This window comes from Prionailurus viverrinus, chromosome A2 (genome assembly GCF_022837055.1).
Source record: "Prionailurus viverrinus isolate Anna chromosome A2, UM_Priviv_1.0, whole genome shotgun sequence".
Classification (NCBI taxonomy): domain Eukaryota; kingdom Metazoa; phylum Chordata; class Mammalia; order Carnivora; family Felidae; genus Prionailurus; species Prionailurus viverrinus.
Window position 1 is genome coordinate 53,193,390 of NC_062562.1, and position 18,902 is coordinate 53,212,291.

Below are 18,902 nucleotides of genomic sequence, written 5' to 3' on the forward strand. Positions count from 1 at the left end.
CTCATTGTTGCTTCTAATCATAGCTACCACCTTTTCCTCCTGCCGGTCTGCGCCTTATGTTTCCTGACTTCTACTTTTCACTTTTTTCTTCCTGCGGCCTCTCCAGCAGTGTTTGGGGGTAATCTCAGCAGGATTTGGCTTTTTAAGGTATTGCCAGCCAATGAGCCGACACCTGCTCTGTGACTCATAGGCCATATGTCTTAGTCATTTGTGTATCTGGCTGTTTTCATCACCAGTCTTACTCAGAGGCTTTCTTCCACATGCTTTTGCAGCCACTGTCTCACTTGAGCTTTCATAAATGAACATCTGAGGTCATTATGAGGCAGGAATGCAGGTGTGATTCTGGCCTCTTGCAGAAGAGCAAAGAGACAGAGAGGCTAAGTGGCTTAGCTCGGAATCACACAAAAGAACCAACTGCAGAACCCAGATCTAGTACAGGGCTTGTCCCCACATGGCTGTCCCTGCTCTCAAAGAGCAGTTAATTAAGATGTACATTTCCATTCATTAAAAATGTTATTTGTGGGGTGCGTGGGTGGCTCAGTCGGTTAAGCACCCAACTTCAGCTCAGGTCATGATCTCATGGTTCATGGGTTCAAGCCCCACATCAGGCTCTGTGCTGACAGGTCAGAGCCTGGAGCCTGCTTCAGGTTCTGTGTCTCCCTCTCTCTCTGTCCCTCCACCACTCGTGCTCTGTCTCTCTCAAAAAATAAACATTAAATGAAATTTTTTTAATGTTATTTGTATTTCTTAATGTAATATATGTGAGTCAAAATGATTTTATTTTTTTCATATTAATTTTTGAGAGAGAGCATGAGCAGGGGAGGGGCAGGGAGAGAGGGAGACACAGAACCCGAAGCAGTCTCCAGTCTCTGACCTGTCAGCACAGAGCCCGACACAGGGCTTGAACTCACGAACTACGAGATCATGACCTGAGCTGAAGTCAGACATTTAACCGACTGAGCTACCCAGGCACCCCAAAATGATTTTATTTTTTAAAATAAATGCGCCTCCATGAGGTAAGTGCAGTTAGTCCTGGTTTAAAGATGAGGAACTGGGCCTTACCACGGTTGTGTAGCTGGTACAAGAACATAATGGAATGAGAGTTTGAACCCATATTTGCCTTGACCACCGTACTGCAGAGAGCAGAGCAGTGGCCTGTGTGTGCTCTCTCTCTCTCTCAGAGATCTTTTGTTCAGAGGGGCAATTGCTGAACCTTTCTTTCAGTGATTCTTCCACATATTTTGAGTCAAGGAATTTGATGAAAGTTGTGGATCCCTTCCCAGAAAAGTGCACATTGACACAAAAATTTGTGTTCAGATAAAGGAAATTCATAGACCACGAAGCTGATAAAGCCATTGCTGTAGGTGGTATGAAAAGCAAAGATTCTTTTTAGGTCTCTCGAATGAAAGTTCTTTTAACTGCTTGTAACCGTGGCCATGCTCTCCGTGCAGGTGAGAAGACACCCTGCTGTTGTATGAGCAGCTACATTTTTTTTATTCTGATCATTAAAAGTAATACATAACACCCTTTATGTGGTTACCCCATTTTCTGGGTGGGGGAACAAGCATAGAGAAGTTAAGTAATTGACTTTGTCAAACAATTACAAGTGACAAAGTCAGGCTGAATGTGAAATGTGCAATACAGAGCTCATGCATGTAATCGCGATGTCACCCTGCTTCTCAGGTGTGAAAATAGCTTTGCTAGGTTTTAACCTTTAAATCTAAGATACAATTCCCAATATGTAGGAAGACATGTTCATCCCCATGTAGGATAAACAGGGTGTGGACAGCTGGGAGAGTCTTCTGATGGGTCAGGGTTAAGCAGCCACAAATCTCTTAAATATAACAGCCCGCTTCCTTGTTCAATTGCGTGTGAGATGTAGCAGTTTATGACATATTCAGCTATCCTTACACAAAGCAAAATACTCAAGGTGAAGAGTAAAATTACCTGTCTTTCAACAAACCATGCCTTCTTAAGTGCTATCAGGCTAACAGCTGTAGAGGCAGAAAGTTGCCTTTAGCCCTTCTGATGATGAGATTTTCCAGTATGTCAGTCTGAGCCCACACGGACGTGTTCCAGTGGCGTTGTCATGTGGTGACATCTCACTGGGACAGAACCCTGTTGTCTTACCTATGACTTTATGTAACTTGGGAAATGTTTGGGGGTTGCCTTTACATTTAAGGAACTAAGCAGGTATTTCCTCACCAAAATATGCTTCAGAAATTATTCTGAGAAAAAAGGCCCTTCCTGCTAGGATGCTTGGCTATATGTATAGCACCATAATCATTTCTTTTCCTATGTAGTGGAAACCTTAGTAGGTACTATGAAAAATATTTATTAAATTCTCATTTTGGAGCTCTCGGGTGGCTCAGTCGGTTAAGCATCTGACTCCTAATTTGGGCTCAGGCCATGATCACGTAGTTCGTGAGTTTGAGCCCCATGTCAGGCTCTGCACTGACAGTACGAAGCCTGCTTGGGATTCTTTCTCTACTTCTGTCTCTGTGCACTCTCTCTCTCAAAATAAATAAATAAACTTAAAATCCTCATTTTTCACTCCGATACTGAACAAAAGCTCTTTACGTTGTGAGTGGGATATTTTTCAGAAAATATTGTGATATCCAAAATTGAGAATAATGTAAAAGAAATCCTGACAAATGACTCCATATTCTCTTTATATTTACCTAAATCATTTGGCCTACCAGTTTTAAATTACATAAATTTTCATACTTCATTAAACTGGGGTCAATTTTTTTTTTCAAATTGAGAAAAATAGGGGCACCTGGGTGGTTCAGTCTTTTGAGCATCCAACTCTTGATTTTGGCTCACATGATGATCACAGGGTCATGGGATCGAGCCCCATGTTGGGCTCCATGCTGAGCAAGGAGCCTGCTTGAGATCTCTCCCTCCCTCCCTCCCTCCCTCCCTCTCTCTCTCTCTCTCTCTCTCTCTCCCTCCCTCCCTCCCTCTCCCCCTCCCCCTACCCCTACCCCTCCCTCTCTCTTCTTCTCCCTCTCTCCCTTCTCCTTCTCCCCCTGTGCCCCTCTCCCCCACTCACACACTCACTCACTCTCTTTCTCAAATAACAAAAATTATTCAAAAACCAAAAAAATTAAATGAAGCTCTAATAATAAAAACAAAAATAACACGTGCTTATTAGAAATAATTAGAATAATTAGAAAGCACAAAAAAATTATAAAGAAAACACTTACCTATGGCCTGCCACTGAGAAAAACTGCTATAAACATTTCAGCATACTGCCTACCTATCTTTTTTTCATACTGTGTTGTCTTTTGAATATTGAAATTCAAGTATTACTTCATATGTGGCACTTGAGACACTTAAGAGAGTACCATGAAGGAAAGGAAGGGGAAAAAAATTGTTTGAAAGAGAGAGGGAAGGAGGCAAACCATAAAAGACTCTTAAATACAGAGGACAAACTGAGGGTTGATGAGTGGGGTGGGTGCAGGGGAGAGGGGAAAATGGGAGATGGGCATTGAGGAGGGCATTTGTTGGGATGAGCACTGGGTGTTGTATTTAAACAATGAATCATGAGAATCTACCCCCAAAACCAAGTGCACATTGTATATACTGTATATTAGCCAACTTGACAATAAATTAAAAAAAAAAAAATTCAAGTGTTACTGACGTTATTTCCCTTTTGCAGGTATCAGCGTAGTATAGAATGGGCCACAAAGCTCATGCAAAGACAGGGGCAGGATGAGAGTACAGTGCACAGAATCCTCAAGGATTACACAAAACCACTCGAGCATCCTGGTATAAAAAGGAATGAAGAATTTCAATGGCATGATGAGCTGAATTCTGAAACCATTCCCAAAATGGAAGGTATTGCAGATAGAGAGGAACTTTCTGTGATGAATGGGGGCTCGGAAAAGTCACTAGACCTGGAGGGTCCTAACGAGCAATCAGACCACCTACAAGAGAGCTCAGGGCCTGACCCACTGACTCCAGATGGCTTGGATGAACACTTGGTAGAGGTTGCCACACTGCAGCACTGCCCCCCACCCCACGTTCATTGCAGCAAAGATATTCTCCCCCGGCGTGACACTCAGCCTGGGGACAGGAGTCCCCAAGTGGATCTCATCTGTGCCAGAGAGAGAGGGCCCAGTGATGAGTATGTGCTGGTAGAGGAAGATGTGTATCATGTGAGCGAGAAAGAATGTGCCCCACGTGAGGAAGTGAGTATAACTGGCCTTTGACAACATGGGTTCAAACTGTATGGATCCACTTATACATGGATTTTTTTTTTTATATACAGTACAATAAATGTATTTTGTATATGATTTTCTTAATAACATTTTATTTTCTCTAGCTTACTTTGTTGTACGGATACAGCATATAATACTTAAATATGCCTTAATGAGCTGTGGATGTTATTGGTAAGGTTTCCATTCAACAGTAGGTTATTAGTAGTTAGGTTTTGGGGGAGTCAAAAGTGATACACAGCTTTTCTATTACAGGACGTCAGCACCCTCAGCCCTGCACTGTTCAAGAAGAAAATCATTCACTTCCTCCAGAACCATCTATGTCTGGCCCATAGCAGATGTGGGATGACCAGGGTGTCCCTTACTTGGAACTGGTAGCAGGCCCATATTAAGTACTCAGGGCATGTGAGAGGTGGTGAGCCACTCAGAATCCGCAGGCACTGCGTCCCAGCCCTGGTGGCTCAGTAATTACGAGGGCTGTTTCTACTAAAACTTCAAGTCTGTGAATAATTTATTTTTTTTTTAATGTGTAAATTAAAGCAGCTGCAATAATATTCTTTCCCTTGGGTGGGATAAAAAGAAGTGTTGTGGTAAGTACATGTAGTCTTGAGTCTGGCTGTAGCAGAGGGTCTCGGGTATGGAAGTCAGCCAGCATAGGAGAAGCACTGGGAAGCAGACCCAGAGCCACTTCAATGATGGATGCACAGTCAGAGACAGGTGCCCTGAAATGGTCTATAATAGCTAAAAATGAGAAAATCTAATGGCTAAATAGTACGTGAAACACCATTTGAAGAAGTGCTATCTACGCTTCAGAATGAGATTGTGAAGTCTAATTAAGAACATAGGCACACACTTGTGAGGTACAGGTCGGTGAAAAGAAGGACATAAAACAGACCAACAAAAGGATCACAATTGTGGGAAAAATTCTTGGGGAAAAAAGAAATAAGTGAAAATGTTAGTCGTAGAAAACCTAAAACTTATTTTTCTACATAATAATAATAAAAATCTATATTTTTAACAGTATTAAGCCAATAAATGTGAATTCAGAAATTTATAAGAAGCATGTTTGTTTTAAAATGCAATCTGCTCTGTGTAACATGTAGTCCTTCCATTTGTTCTCTATGTATTTTCTTTCTTCTGTCTTCAGTTGGCACCAAAAAAGAGATTAATATGCAGAAGAAATCCATATCGGATCTTGGAGTATTTGCAACTTAGCCTAGAAGAGGTATGTTTCCTGCATGTTATTTTTTCAGCTCTTGGTCTCAGGGCCTGGGCAACCTGTAAATGCAGCCCACCTATAAATGCAATTCTGTCTGTAATTCAGCAAGTGAGTATTCAGTAACTGAATGTTATAAATCGGTCTTGAAATGACCATAGTCAGCTTCCAAAGTAGGCCTGCCTAAGTTTCACTCCTTAGCCTTCCTTTCATCAAGTCTAAGATTTTGGGGGTGGGGGACTTCCCTATGTCATGAGATACTGTTTATATACCATACCATTTGCCCATTTAAAATGTACAGTTCAGGGGTGCCTGGGTAGCTCAGTTGGCTAAGCCCCTGACTCTTGATCTTGATTCAGGTCATGGTCTTGCAGTTTGTGGGATCAAGCCCCCACATCGGGCTCTGCGCTCACATCACTAACAAGCCTGCTTGGGATTCTCTCTCCCTTCCTCCATGTTTTAGATAGATAGATAGATAGATAGATAGATAGATAGATAGAGTGTACAGTTCAGTGGTTTTCAGTATATTTGTGGAGTTTCGCCAGCTTTTAATAAGCTATGATTCATGTTCTAAGTCATGTAATGACTGCTAATTACATAAATGGATTCTAGATATCTCCTTCTGTAGGATTACTAATACATGTTCTCTTAATGCAATAGCTGCATTCCCAAAAGTTGGCTTAAAAGTGACTCACTAAAACTTGCATCTGGGGCACCTGGGTGGCTCAGTCAGTCAAGCGTCCAACTTCAGGTCATGATCTAGCAGTCTGTGAGTTCAAGCCCTGTGTCAGGCTCTGTGATGACAGCTCAGAGCCTGGAGCCTGCTTCGGATTCTGGGTCTCCCTCACTCTCTCTCTCTGCCCTCCCCTGCTCACACTCTGTTTTGCTCTCTCTCAAAAATAAACATTAAAAAAAATTTTTTCAAGTGCATCATAAATTTTTCCTCTGATTTAAAGTTCCTCTATGCTGTGTTCACCTGTTGTTCAGTCCCTCTTTGTTTGCTTATGTTTATACTGTTCACAGAAGCGTCCTTTCTGCCCTGGAAGATAGCACCCGTTCCTCGCACCCATGTGCCTCTTCCCCAAGAGCGCTCCTGCCTGTCTTGGGTAGCCTCAGCAGTGTCTAGCACCATTCTCAGGAAATGTGTGTTGAATGCATCCACATTGGTAACTTCATAGACATGTCCACAGAGAAATTATTGTGTCTCCATATTCTCTTGATTTCCTTGTCTGTACTCCCTTCCACACAGTGAAGCCAAAGGTACAGCCTTATGGACCAGGAAAGGATGTTTGGAATTATTTACTTCATCTCATTTTACATGAGATAGCTTAGTCTGTTGTCAAAGACAATAGCCACTAGGCACATGTGACTATTCTATTAAACTAATTAAAATGGAGCAAAATGCAGAATTCTGTTTCTCAGTTGTGCCAGCTACATTTCAAACACTCAGCAGCTGCTTGTGGATGTAGCAACTGTATTGGATAGCACAGGTGTAGAACATCGTCATCACAGAAAGTTCTGGACAGCACTGTGGATACCTATTCTCTAAGGGCTTGAGCTCTCTGGTCCTTGATTTCTTCTCTGTAAAATGAGGGCTATATAGCATCTCATTCATAAGATGTTCTGGGAATTAACTACTGCTTGTGATGGGTTCAGCACAGTGCCTGATACGTAGTAAAATGCTCAGTAAGTGTTATCGCATGCTATTCTTGTCATTATCATTATTAAGTTATTAAATTACTTGTAAATTATAATTAAATTACTTATAAAAGCTAGTTGGAATCTTTTCTTTTGCAGTCAATTTTGCAAAAATTTTCACTGGGCACTTCCTGTGTGCCAGGCACTGAGCTTAGTAGTAACAATACAGAAATAAACAGACTATGACTCTGGTTCTAAAGGTAGCCCAGAAATAATTACATTCAGTGCAGTCTGTGGATGGTGCCAGTGTTGCTCCTCTAGTATCCTTTACCCAGAATGCTTAATAATTATGATTACTAATTATAGCTGGGAAGACTTTACAAGGTCGGTGGTATCCGTGGAGGTTAAAGGATAAATGGGGGATTGCCATTTGGACACTGGACAGCATGGGCTCTTTCTTGCAGCTCAGTCCTGGATGGCAATACAGGATGGCTAGACTGTGGAGGGCACAACTATGAGTATCTACCAGGAGTCTGTCTCTCTACCGGGTGGCACCAGGGCACTGCAGACAGCTGTGTCAGGGAAGGGTGAGGACCATAACAAGCATCAATAGGAGGGTGGGCCAGATAGTTGAGGCCAGGAGGAGCCAGGCAGTGTCTCTGCCCTGGGAGGCAGCAGCAGTAGGCAGAGAGCGTTAGGTGTCAGCTCACTGTCCCAGTAGGTGACTACGTGTATTCTGTTCGGTGCTTTTTACAAGAAAAGGGGCTGCTGTCCGCTGCTGTCCCCCAAACACTCCCTGAAGAAAAGCAAGAGTGTTGGGAGGTAGGTGAGGTTGCTCTGTATTCTTGGAAGCTGCTTGGTTCCAGAGGACATTCCAGAGAGGTGTTACAGTTTTCAGGGAGTGTGCAGTGAGACCTAGCTCTGCTTCTCAGTTCTGTTTTGGCAGATTTCCTATGAATGAATCACCCATGTTTGGTGCACCACTCTGCAGTTTAATGTGTTTCCATAAATGTCCTCAGGAACACGGGCGGCCCTTCTGTGGTGATTCAGAGTTCTTTTTAGGGATTGAGAATGGTAATACCACAGCTGACTTAAAGATCTGTCTCTTAGAAATCTGTTACTGAGAACTGTTTTTCTGTTATAATGCTTTGGGCTCTAACTAGATTTAGTGATGTGACATTAAATCCTCATTAAACTCTTCCCTCCATTTTGCTCTGATAGTAAAAACTTACTAATGAGATCTCAAGGGACATACTCGCTCCCTCCCCTGACTTCCCCAGTCTGCTGATGATTTAATTCCAAGTTAAGCCAACTCAACTGAATTAAGATCCACTCCATCTGTAATAAGTACCTAAGAGCAGTTTGTGTACATTCATAAAAGCCGTTTATTTTAGGCCAGTAAATATTAATGAGGCATTGGTTTCATCAGTTCTTAGAGAAACACTTGTTGACTGATAATGGAAAGTTTCTAAGGAACTTAAATTCTAACACATACCAGGAAGGAGTCTCTTGCTTAGCAAACAGAGGATTGAAATTTTCCAGGCTGTAATATCTAAATCGTTCCTTAAAAAGGAGGGGAAACTAAAATGAATTGAGCAGGTAGGTGCTTTGTGTAGCCTTTAAAATTTTTATAAGATTTAATCTCATTAAATCTTTTTTTGAGTCCAATAATAATCATTGTATTTATTTTTTTTAATATGAAATTTATTCTCAAATTGATTTCCAGATAACACCCAGTGCTCATCCCAACAGGTGCCCTCCTCAATACCCATCATCCACCCTCCCCTCCCTCCCACCCCCCATCAGCCCTCAGTTTGTTCCCAGTTTTTAAGAGTCTCTTTTGTTTTGGCTCCCTCCCTCTCTAACCTCTTTTTTTTTTCCTTCCCCTCCCCCATGGGCTTCTGTTAAGTTTCTCAGGACCCACATAAGAGTGAAAACATACAGTATCTGTCTTTCTCTGTATGACTTACTTCATTTAGCATCACACTCTCCAGTTCCATCCACGTTCCTACAAAAGGCCATATTTCATTCTTTCTCATTGCCAAGTAGTATTCCATTGTGTATATAAACCATAATTTCTTTATCCATTCATCAGTTGATGGACATTTAGGCTCTTTCCATAATTTGGCTATTGTTGAAAGTGCTGCTGTAAACATCGGGGTACAAGTGCCCCTTTGCATCAGCACTCCTGTATCCCTTGGGTCAATTCCTAGCAGTACTATTGCTGGGTCATAGGGTAGATCTATTTTTAATTTTTTGAGGAACCTCCACACTGTTTTCCAGAGCAGCTGCACCCGTTTGCATTCCCACCAACAGTGCAAGAGGGTTCCCGTTTCTCCACATCCTCACCAGCATCTATAGTCTCCTGATTTGTTCATTTTAGTCACTCTGACTGGCATGAGGTGGTATCTGAGTGTGGTTTTGATTTGTATTTCCCTGATGAGGAGTGACGTTGAGCATCTTTTCATGTGTCAGTTGGCCATCTGGATGTCTTCTTTGGAAAAGTATCTGCTTGTGTCTTTTGCCCATTTCTTCACTGGATCATTTGTTTTTTGGGTGTTGAGTTGGATAAGTCCTTTATAGATTTTGGATACTAACCCTTTATCTGATATGTCATTTGCAAGTATCTTCTCCCATTCCATCAATTGCCTTTTAGTTTTGTTGATTGTTTCCTTTGCTATGCAGAAGCTTTTTATCTTGATAAGGTCCTGATAGTTCACTTTTGCTTTTGTTTCCCTTGCCTTGGGAGACATGTCAAGTAAGAAGTTGCTGTGGCCGAGGTCAAAGAGGTTGCTGCCTGTGTTCCCTGGGATTTAGATGGTTTCCTTTGTTATATTTAGGTCTTTCATCCATTTTGAGTTATTTTATTTTATTTTTAATGTTTATTCATTTAAAAAAATTTTTTTAATGTTTATTTACTTTTGAGAGAGAGAGACACAGCGTGCGAGTGGAGGAGGAGCAGAGAGAAGGAGATGCAGAATCTGAAGCAGGCTCCAGGCTCTGAGCTGTCAGCACAGAGCCCAACGCGGGACTTGAACCCACGAACCACCAGACCATGACCTGAGCCAAAGTCGGACACTTAACTGACTGAGCCACCCAGGCACTCCCATATTTACTCATTTTTTGAGAGAGAGACAGAGTGTGAGCAGGGGAGGGAAGAGACAGAGAGAGACACAGAATCCGAAGCAGGCTCCAGACTCTGAGCTGTCAGCAGAGAGCCCAGCATGGGGCACAGACTCACCAAACCATCAGCTCATGACCTGAGCTGAAGTTGGACACTTAACCAGCCAAGCCACTCAGGCGCCCCCATTTTGAGTTTATTTTTGTGTATGGTGTAAGAAAGTGGTCCAGGTTCATATTTCTGCATGTCGCTGTCCAGTTTTCCCAGCACCATTTGCTGAAGAGACTGTCTTTATTCCATTGGATACTCTTTTCCTGCTTTGTCGAAGAGTAGTTGGCCATACATTTGTGAGTCCATTTCTGAGTTCTCTATTTTGTTGCATTGATCTATGTGTCTGTTTTTGTGCCAGTACCACACTGTCTTGATAATTACAGCCTTGTAATACAGCTTGAAGTCTGGAATTGTGATGCTTCCAGCTTTGATTTTCTTTTTCAACATTACTTTGGCTATTCCAGGGCTTTTCTGGTTCCATACAAGTTTTAGAATTGTTTGTTCTAGCTCTGTAAAGAATGCTGGTATTATTTTGATAGGGATTGCATTGAATGTGTAGATTCCTTTGGGTAGTATCAACATTTTAACAATATTTGTTCTTCCAGTCCATGATCATGGAATGTTTTTCCATGTCTTTGTGTCTTCAGTTTCTTTCATAAGATTCCTGTAGTTTTCAGCATGCAGATCTTTTACCTCTTTGGTTAGGTTTATTCCCAGGTATTTTTTGGTTTTCAGTGCCATTGTAAATGGGATCAGTTCCTTGATTTCTGTTTCTACTGCTTCATTATTGGCGTCTATAAATGCAACTGATTTCTGTACATTGATTTTATATGCTGCAACTTTGCTGAATACATGTATCAGTTTTAGCAGTTTTTTGGTGGAGTCTTTCGGTTTTTCAAAAGAGCATCATGTCATCTGTGAAGTGTGAAAGTTTAACGTCTTCCTTGCTGATTTGCTTGCTTTTTGTTTTTGTTGTCTGATTGCTGAGGCTAGGACTTCAAACACTATGTTGAACAACAATGGAGAAAGTGAACATCCCTGGCATGTTCCTGACCTTAGGGGGAAAGCTCTCAGTTTCCCATTTGAAGATGATATTAGCTGTGGGTCTTTCGTAGGTGGCCTTTATGATTTTGAGGTATGTTCCTTCTATCCCTCCTTTCTTGAGTTTTTTTTTTATCAAGAAAGGATGCTGTATTTTGTCAAATGCTTTCTCTGCATCTATTGAGAGGATCATGTGGTTCTTATCTTTTTTTTTTTTTTAACTAATGTGATGTATCACATTGAATTGTGGATATTGAATCAACCATACAGCCCATCAATCCCAATGGTCATGGTGAATAATTATTTTAATGCATTGTTGGCTTCACTTTGCTAGTATCTTGTTGAGAATTTTTGCATCCATATTCATCAGAGAAATTGGTCTGTAGTTCTTTTCAGTGGGGTCTTTGTCTGATTTTGGAATCAAGATAATGCTGGCCTCATAGAATAAGTTTGGAAATTTTCCTTCTGTTTTTGTTTTTTGGAACAGCTTCAAAAAAATAGGTATTAACTCTTCTTTAATTGTTTGGTAGAATTTCCCTGGAAAGCCATCTGGCCCTGGACTCTTGTTTGTTGGAAGATTTTTGATTACTGATTCAATTTCCTTACTGGTTATGGGTCTCTTCAAATTTTCTATTTCTTCCTGTGTCAGTTTTGGTAGTTTATATCTTTCTAGGAATTTGTCTGTTTCTTCCAGATTGCCCAATTTGTTGGGATATAATTGCTCATAATATTCTCCTATTGTTTGTATTTCTGCAGTGTTGGTTATGATCTCTTCTCTTTCACTCATTATTTTATTTATTTGGGTCCTTTTCTTTTTGATAAATCTGGCTAGATGCTTATCAATTTTGTTAATTCTTTTGAAGAACCAGATCCTGGTTTCATTGCTCTGTTCTGTTTTTTTTTATTTCAATATCACTGACTTCTGCTCTAATCTTTATGATTTCCCTTTTTCTGCTTGTTTTGGGCTTTATTTGCTGTCTTTTTCCAGCTCCTTTAGGAGTAAGGTTAGGTTGTATATCTAAGACATTTCTTCCTTCTTTAGGAAGGCCTGGATTACTATAAATTTCCCTCTTATGACTGCCTTTGCTGCATCCCAGAGGTTTTGGACTGTCATGTTTTCATTTTAATTGGCTTCCATGTACTTTTTAATTTCTTTAATTTCTTAGTTAACCCATTCATTCTTTAGTAGGATGTTCTTTAGTCTCCCAAGTATTCGTGGTCTTTCCAAATTTTTTCTTGTGGTTGATTTCAACTTTTATAGCGTTGTGGTCTAAAAATATGCATGATAGGATATTGATCTTTTTTACTTGTTGAGGGCTGATTTGTGACCCAGTATGTGATCCATTCTGGAGAATGTACCATGTGTACTTAAGAAGAATGTGTATTCTGCTGCTTCAGGGTGAAATGTTCTGAATATGTCTGTTACATCCATTCGGTCCAGTGTGCCATTCAAAGCCATTGTCTCCTTTTGATTTTCTGCTTAGATCATCTGTCCATTGTTGTACATAGGGTGTTAAAGTCCCCTACTATTATGGTATTATTTATCAATGAGTTCTTTATGTTTGTGATTAATTGATTTATATATTTGGGTGCTTTCAAGTTGGGAGCATAAATATTTGGAATTGTTAGGTCTTCTTGGTGGATAGACCCCTTCATTATGATACAGTGTCCTTCTTCATCTCTTGTTACAGCCTTTGTTTTAAAATCTAGTTGGTCTGATATAAATATGGCTATTCTGGCTTTCTTTTGCCATCCAGTAGCATGATACATGGTTCTCCATCCCCTTATTCTCAATCTGCAGGTGTCTTTAGGTCTAAAATGAGTCTGTGGTAGCCAGCATATAGATGAGTCTTGTGTTTTTTGATCCATTCTGATACCCTGTGTTTTGATTGGAGCATTTAGTCCATTTACATTTCAAGTGATTTTTGAATTGTGTTGCCTGTAGAATTGGTGTTTCTGGTGATGTTCTCTGGTCCTTTCTAGTCTTTGTTGCTTTTGGTCTTTTTGTTTTGTTTTTTCTCCGCTCAAAGAGTCCCCCTTAAAATTTCTTGCAGGGCTGGTTTAGTGGTCACAAACTCCTTTAGTTTTTGTTTGGGAATTTCTTTATCTTTCCTTCTATTTAAAAAAAATTTTTGTAAACATTTTATTTATTTTTGAGACAGAGAGAGAGAAAGCTTGAACAGGGGAGGGTCAGAGAAAGAGGGAGACACAGAATCTGAAACAGGCTCCAGGCTCTGAGCTGTCAGTACAGAGCCCGACGCGGGGCTTGAACCCACAGACTGCAAGATCATGACCTGAGCCAAAGTCGGACGCTTAACTGACTGAGCCATCCAGGTGCCCCTTTCCTTCTATTTTAAATGACAGCCTTGCTATAAAGAATTCTTGGCTGCATATTTTTCTGATTCAGCACGTGATCCTCACAATAGATGCAGAGAAAGCATTTGACAAAATACAGCATCCTTTCTTGATAAAAACTTGCCACTCCTTTCTGGCTGGGGACTGCATCTCGGTTGCCACACTCCATAAGAGGGCCCTCCTCATCTGTGCCAGGTGGCAGCAGCAGCATAATGTTTGTCGTTTGGTTGTAAATGAATCTCCCATCCTCATATTTATACAGAAAGTAACCCAGTTTTACTAATAGCCACCATTTAGCCACTAGTACACAGCAATTTTGCGTAAGTCTGTTCAGGTGTAAACATGAATTCTTTTCTCCTCTACAAGTAGAGTGAAAAACATGGTCTATTTGGTGGTATCCATGTTTGGCATTGTCTTAACTTTTATCACTTTTGCAGCACCTGGCTGGCTCAGTCAGTAGTCAGGGTTGGGAGTTTAAACCCCATGTTCAGTGTAAGGTTACTCAAAAAGATAAACTTTTTTAAAAAACTTGTATTTCCAAGTATGATTTTACTCAACTAGAGCTGACTTTCCTTGCTTTTCCTCCTGCCTCCTCATACAAGTAAAACATGTTACTGTATAATGGGAGTGCCTGGGTGGCTTAGTCAGTTAAGCATCCGACCAGCTCAGGTCCTGATCTCGCGGTTCATGAGTTCGAGCTTCCCATCAGGTTCTGCTGCCAGCAAAAGAGCCTGCTTCAGATCCTCTGTCCTCTCTCTCTCTGCCCTTCCCCCACTCATGCTTCCCCCCCCCCTTTCTCAAAAATAAACATTTGGGGGGAAAAAAAAGTTACCATATAATGAAGTTTATGGAAAGATAGGGATTACTTAATAGGAAATCACTTTACTGCGTGGGTGACTAAAAAACTCATGTTTTGTTATGCAAGCCAAATCTGCACTGCCTACTTTTCACAAATTTCCATATATTTCTTTCTGTAAATTTTTTTCTCAGTTTAATATGGTTATTTAATTTTACAGAGGAAAATCTAATGAGCAAAAGTTGCTGTTGTTACAGCTATTTACATCATTTTCCAGTTCAGCTATGTGATTTTTAAGGGGAAAAATACATGGAAATATCATACAAATGCCTTTTTAATTGATTTTTAACCAATTTGTGACTTTTATATTTTCTTAGATGTTTTTTAAATCCTTTAAATTTGCATGAATCATTTATGTTAAAAAATGTCACCATTTTGAAGGTGATTTAAGGATGTTAGTTTGTACTTGAGGCAAAGAGAAATCAGTCTGTAAAATAACTTCTCAAGAATGTGGGACAGTTTCTAATGAGCATTTTCTGCTTGCTCTGTTTTTAGGCCTTTTTCCTGGTCTATGCTCTAGGATGTCTAAGCATCTACTATGAGAAGGTAAGATGTCTTATTTAGATACAGTCCACTTAAAATTTTCCTGGTGCCTCAGTGGCTCAACTGGTTGGGCATCCAACTTTGGCTCAGTTCATGATCTCACGGTTCATGGGTTTGAGCCCTGTGTGGGCTCTGTGCTGACAGGTCAGAGCCTGGAGCCTGCTTCAGATTCTGTGTCTTCCTCTCTCTCTGCCCCTCTCCTGCTTGCTCGCTCTTTCTCTCTCTCTCAAAAATAAACATTAAAAAATTTAAAAAAATATTTTTTCCTGGTGTTGAAAGCAGCTTGTAGTAATTTTCACATTGCTGTAATACAAACGTGCCTACTTTCACCCAGTAAAATTGGATCAGATTTTTTTTCTACATTTGGGCTTTGGGTCCTGAATTGGGACTATTAAGGCAAAAGCCAGCTTTGACTCTTTTAGATTCGATTTCATTCCCAGAGACTAGGAGAAGATCAATATCTTAAATAATGATCAGGAAATCTGTGTCAGAAAAGTACTAAAAATTAGCAACAAAAGTTGAAACTGTCTGTGTTTAGCACTTACTTCGGTAAAAGCTGTGTGTTGAGTACCTTACCTGCAGTACCTAATCCTTGCCTCTGCCTGGTAAGAATTCTACAGATAAGGTAACTGAAGCTCAAAGGAAGTAAGTAACTCACCCAAGGTCACACAGCTAGTCTGGTTAGAACTAATAATTGAAGCTATGTCAAGGTATTCCCAAAGCCGTGATTGTATACTGTAGCCTGCTGCCCTTAGAAAGTCCCACAAGAAGCTGGTACCACGGCTTACCTTCTGGTGGAGGCATTGGAGGCTGGGCGCACAGATAGAAGGGGAGACTTCACTGGACACTTCTATGCATGTGAATATAATACTTATTCAAAATAATTCAAATGAAATTAAAATTAAAAAGAGAAAGGTAAGCAGAATAATAGACAGAGACAGTATATTTTGTTCTGTACCTGGGAGTGCATAATTTTATCATTCTTCAAATTCTGATTATATAAATTATTTTCATGACTATTCCAGTGGTTTGGAAACAGATGTCTGCTGATGGGTGATTCATTTTCTCAGGTGGTGACCATTCTTAGCCCACCTTTGCCTCCTCTCCTGGGCCTTAGCCAAAATCTGTCAGAACATTCCACTGCTACATAGAATCCTCAGCCTCTGAAACTTGATGGGCTATCCATATCGAAAGTTCAACCTTCCCTGAAAGACTGTTTCTTGTTAGAGGAGGGCCGACTGTTTCCTTGCATTAGGACTGAAAGGCCACGCATAGGGGTGCCTGGGTGGTTCAGTTGTCAAGCATCTGACTTTGGCTCAGGTCATGATCTCATGGTTCATGAGTTTGAGTCCCACATTGGGTGACCTCATGCCCCGCTTCTGGTGAACATCAGCCCTGCTTTGGGTAAAACATGAGCACTGCTTCAGGTGAGCCCTGCTTCTCTTTCTCTCTCTCTCCCTCTCTTTCTCCCTCCCCCTCCCCCTCCCTCTTCCCCTCCTAGGATTCTCTCTCTCTGCCCTTTGCTCATTTGCGTTCTCTCTCTCTCTCAAAAGTAAATACATAAAATAAAAAATAAAGGCCACATATGTATGGATTTTCTATCTTAGGAACAACTGCAAAAAAAAAAAAAAAAAAGAATAAGGAAAGGAAAAAAACCTGTAGCTCATATTTATGGATTTTAAATCTTAGGCTGAGACAAACTGAGCAAGTCTCATTGACTGAGCCCTAAACCATCCAAAAAATTGAATATTCTCTGAACCAAGCCATTCTCGGTCTCTTCACATCCTCCATTAGGAACAAAATGCCCTTTGAAGCTGTTGGATTGCTCATTTGTGCCATGAGATAACACACCCTCCAGTTTCAAGGACTAAATGAAGCGTCTTTTTTTTTTTAAGCTTTTACAAAATTACATTTTGGCTTTTCTGAATGTGGCCTGACATACAGTAGCTACTCTCTTGGGTCTGTGAAATGTTTGGAACCTGCTGCCTTGTGGCTTTGGTGGACTTGTCACACTCGAGCTCACGGCACGCACTCGTCCTTCTGCCCAGAGTGTTCTTCCACAGCCACCCCACCTCCCCCAATTTTCCCACCATCCCCTTCCATTCGGCTACTTCCTCCTCATCTCAGATGTTGCTGTCTCAGGGCAGCCTTTCCCAGGTCCTCCAAACCAGTGCTCTCTGACAGAAGTAAACACAAGCCTCAGATGGGAGCCATGTGGGTCCTTTTTAAAATTTTCTAGTAGCCGCTAGAAAAAAAGGGGCGCCTGGGTGGATAAGTCGGTTGAGCATCCAACTCTTGGTTTCTGCTCAGGTCATGATCTCTGGGTCATGGGATCAAGCATGGAACCACTCTGAGCATAGAGCCTGCTCGAGATTTTCTGTCTCTCCCTTTCTCCCCCCTCCCTTTCTCTCTCTCTCTCTCTCTCCTTCCCCCTCCTCCTCCCCCTTCCCCTTTCCCTGCCTCTGCCCCTCTGCCAGCTCACATGTGCACTTGTTTTCTCTGTCTCATAAAAATAAGGGTGGGTGGGGGAGGTAAGAGAAAAAAGGTGAAACTAATTTATATTATTTGCAAGATTTGTTTAACTCAACATTTCCAAACTTACTGAGATAGTTTACTTTCTTGTTTTCCTACCAAGTCTTTGAAATTCAATGTGTATTTTCCCCTTGAGGCACATCTCCCTTCGGGCCTATATCTGATGCTGCCATACTGGACAGCATGGGCCTAGATCTTCTGTTAAGTCCCTCCGTTGTGGGCACCATGTCCACTGCTTCCGCTCCGCACTTAGTGTAGATGTCCGTTCACTGGCTGAATGATGAGTGAACACATACATAATCATGCCCCTCTTTTTTTTTTTTTTTTTTTTTTTTTTTAACATTAGGAGCCTTTAACAATCCTGAAGCTCTGGAAAGCTTTCCCTATAGTTCAGCCCACATTCAGGACTACATACATGGCATACCATTACTTCCGAAGCAAGGGCTGGGTTCCCAAAGTGGGACTGAAGTATGGGACAGATTTACGTAAGTAATTCTTGACTCGGTAGGTGCGAGAACCAAGGTTCGCAGCAGATCCCGGGGTGAAAACTGAATTGGTTATATGTACTGTTGCTCATTTTTTTCTAAGATGATGCTTTCCTTCTGGCTTAGGTAAGAATATTTGGATTGAAGTGGAGGGTTTGTCCAGGAAGAGTGGAAAGGAAGTCTAAGGGGCAAGCCCAGGATAGAAGCCTGGAGGCCGAAGTGTTCAGGTTTTTTTCTCTCACCACTCTGTAATCTGAGAAGAGAGTTTTACAGCTCTGCCCCCTCCTCTCATTAGCCACTCACTCCTATGATTTGGGGAGTCCCTCATCCTCTAGGCCTCCATTGTCACATCTAGCAAATGAGAATAATCACAGAATTAGAAGAATAATCACAGCTACCATTTGTTGAGCATCTACTATGTGTCAAACATTTTAAAATTCATTATCTCATTTAATCCCTAAAGCAGCAAAGGATACTCTTATTATTCTAATTTTTCCGATAGAGAGACTGCAGTTGTGAGAGAATGGGTCATTTGCCCCTAATAGTTTCCAGGACCAGTTACTTACGGAGCTGGGCTTTTTCTGGAGCCCAGGCCCTTAGAAACTGCATCTTCTTATCTTAAAGTAAGGCTTTTGGACCACATGAGCACTTTATTCAACAGATCATTACGGAGACTCTTCTGTGGGTCAGGTCTTGTTAGGTACCAGGAAGACAGAGGTGAATGAGACAAACACAGAGCTGCCTTGATGGAGCTGCGTACATTCTGGCTGGGGAGATCAATAAGCAAACAAGTAAATATATAATCTAATTTCAGGGACTATTAAATACTAAGAAAAATAAA

General features: G+C 41.1%; 1 protein-coding gene across 10 annotated transcripts in view; it reads left to right on the forward strand.

The window, feature by feature from the left end:
- The window catches only part of TSEN2 (tRNA splicing endonuclease subunit 2), a 75,837-nt gene that overhangs the window by 38,346 nt on the left and 18,589 nt on the right, over positions 1-18,902 (forward strand). For all 10 annotated transcript variants that reach the window (XR_007148033.1, XR_007148035.1, XR_007148036.1 and 7 more), the window contains 4 exons: positions 3,665-4,196; positions 5,371-5,448; positions 14,997-15,047; positions 17,923-18,061. Coding sequence is in view for 7 of the 10 variants with exons in the window: in XM_047839854.1 (XP_047695810.1) it covers positions 3,665-4,196; positions 5,371-5,448; positions 14,997-15,047; positions 17,923-18,061 (800 nt within the window). In the remaining 3 variants the exon portion in view is untranslated. The remainder of the gene's footprint in view (positions 1-3,664; positions 4,197-5,370; positions 5,449-14,996; positions 15,048-17,922; positions 18,062-18,902) is intronic.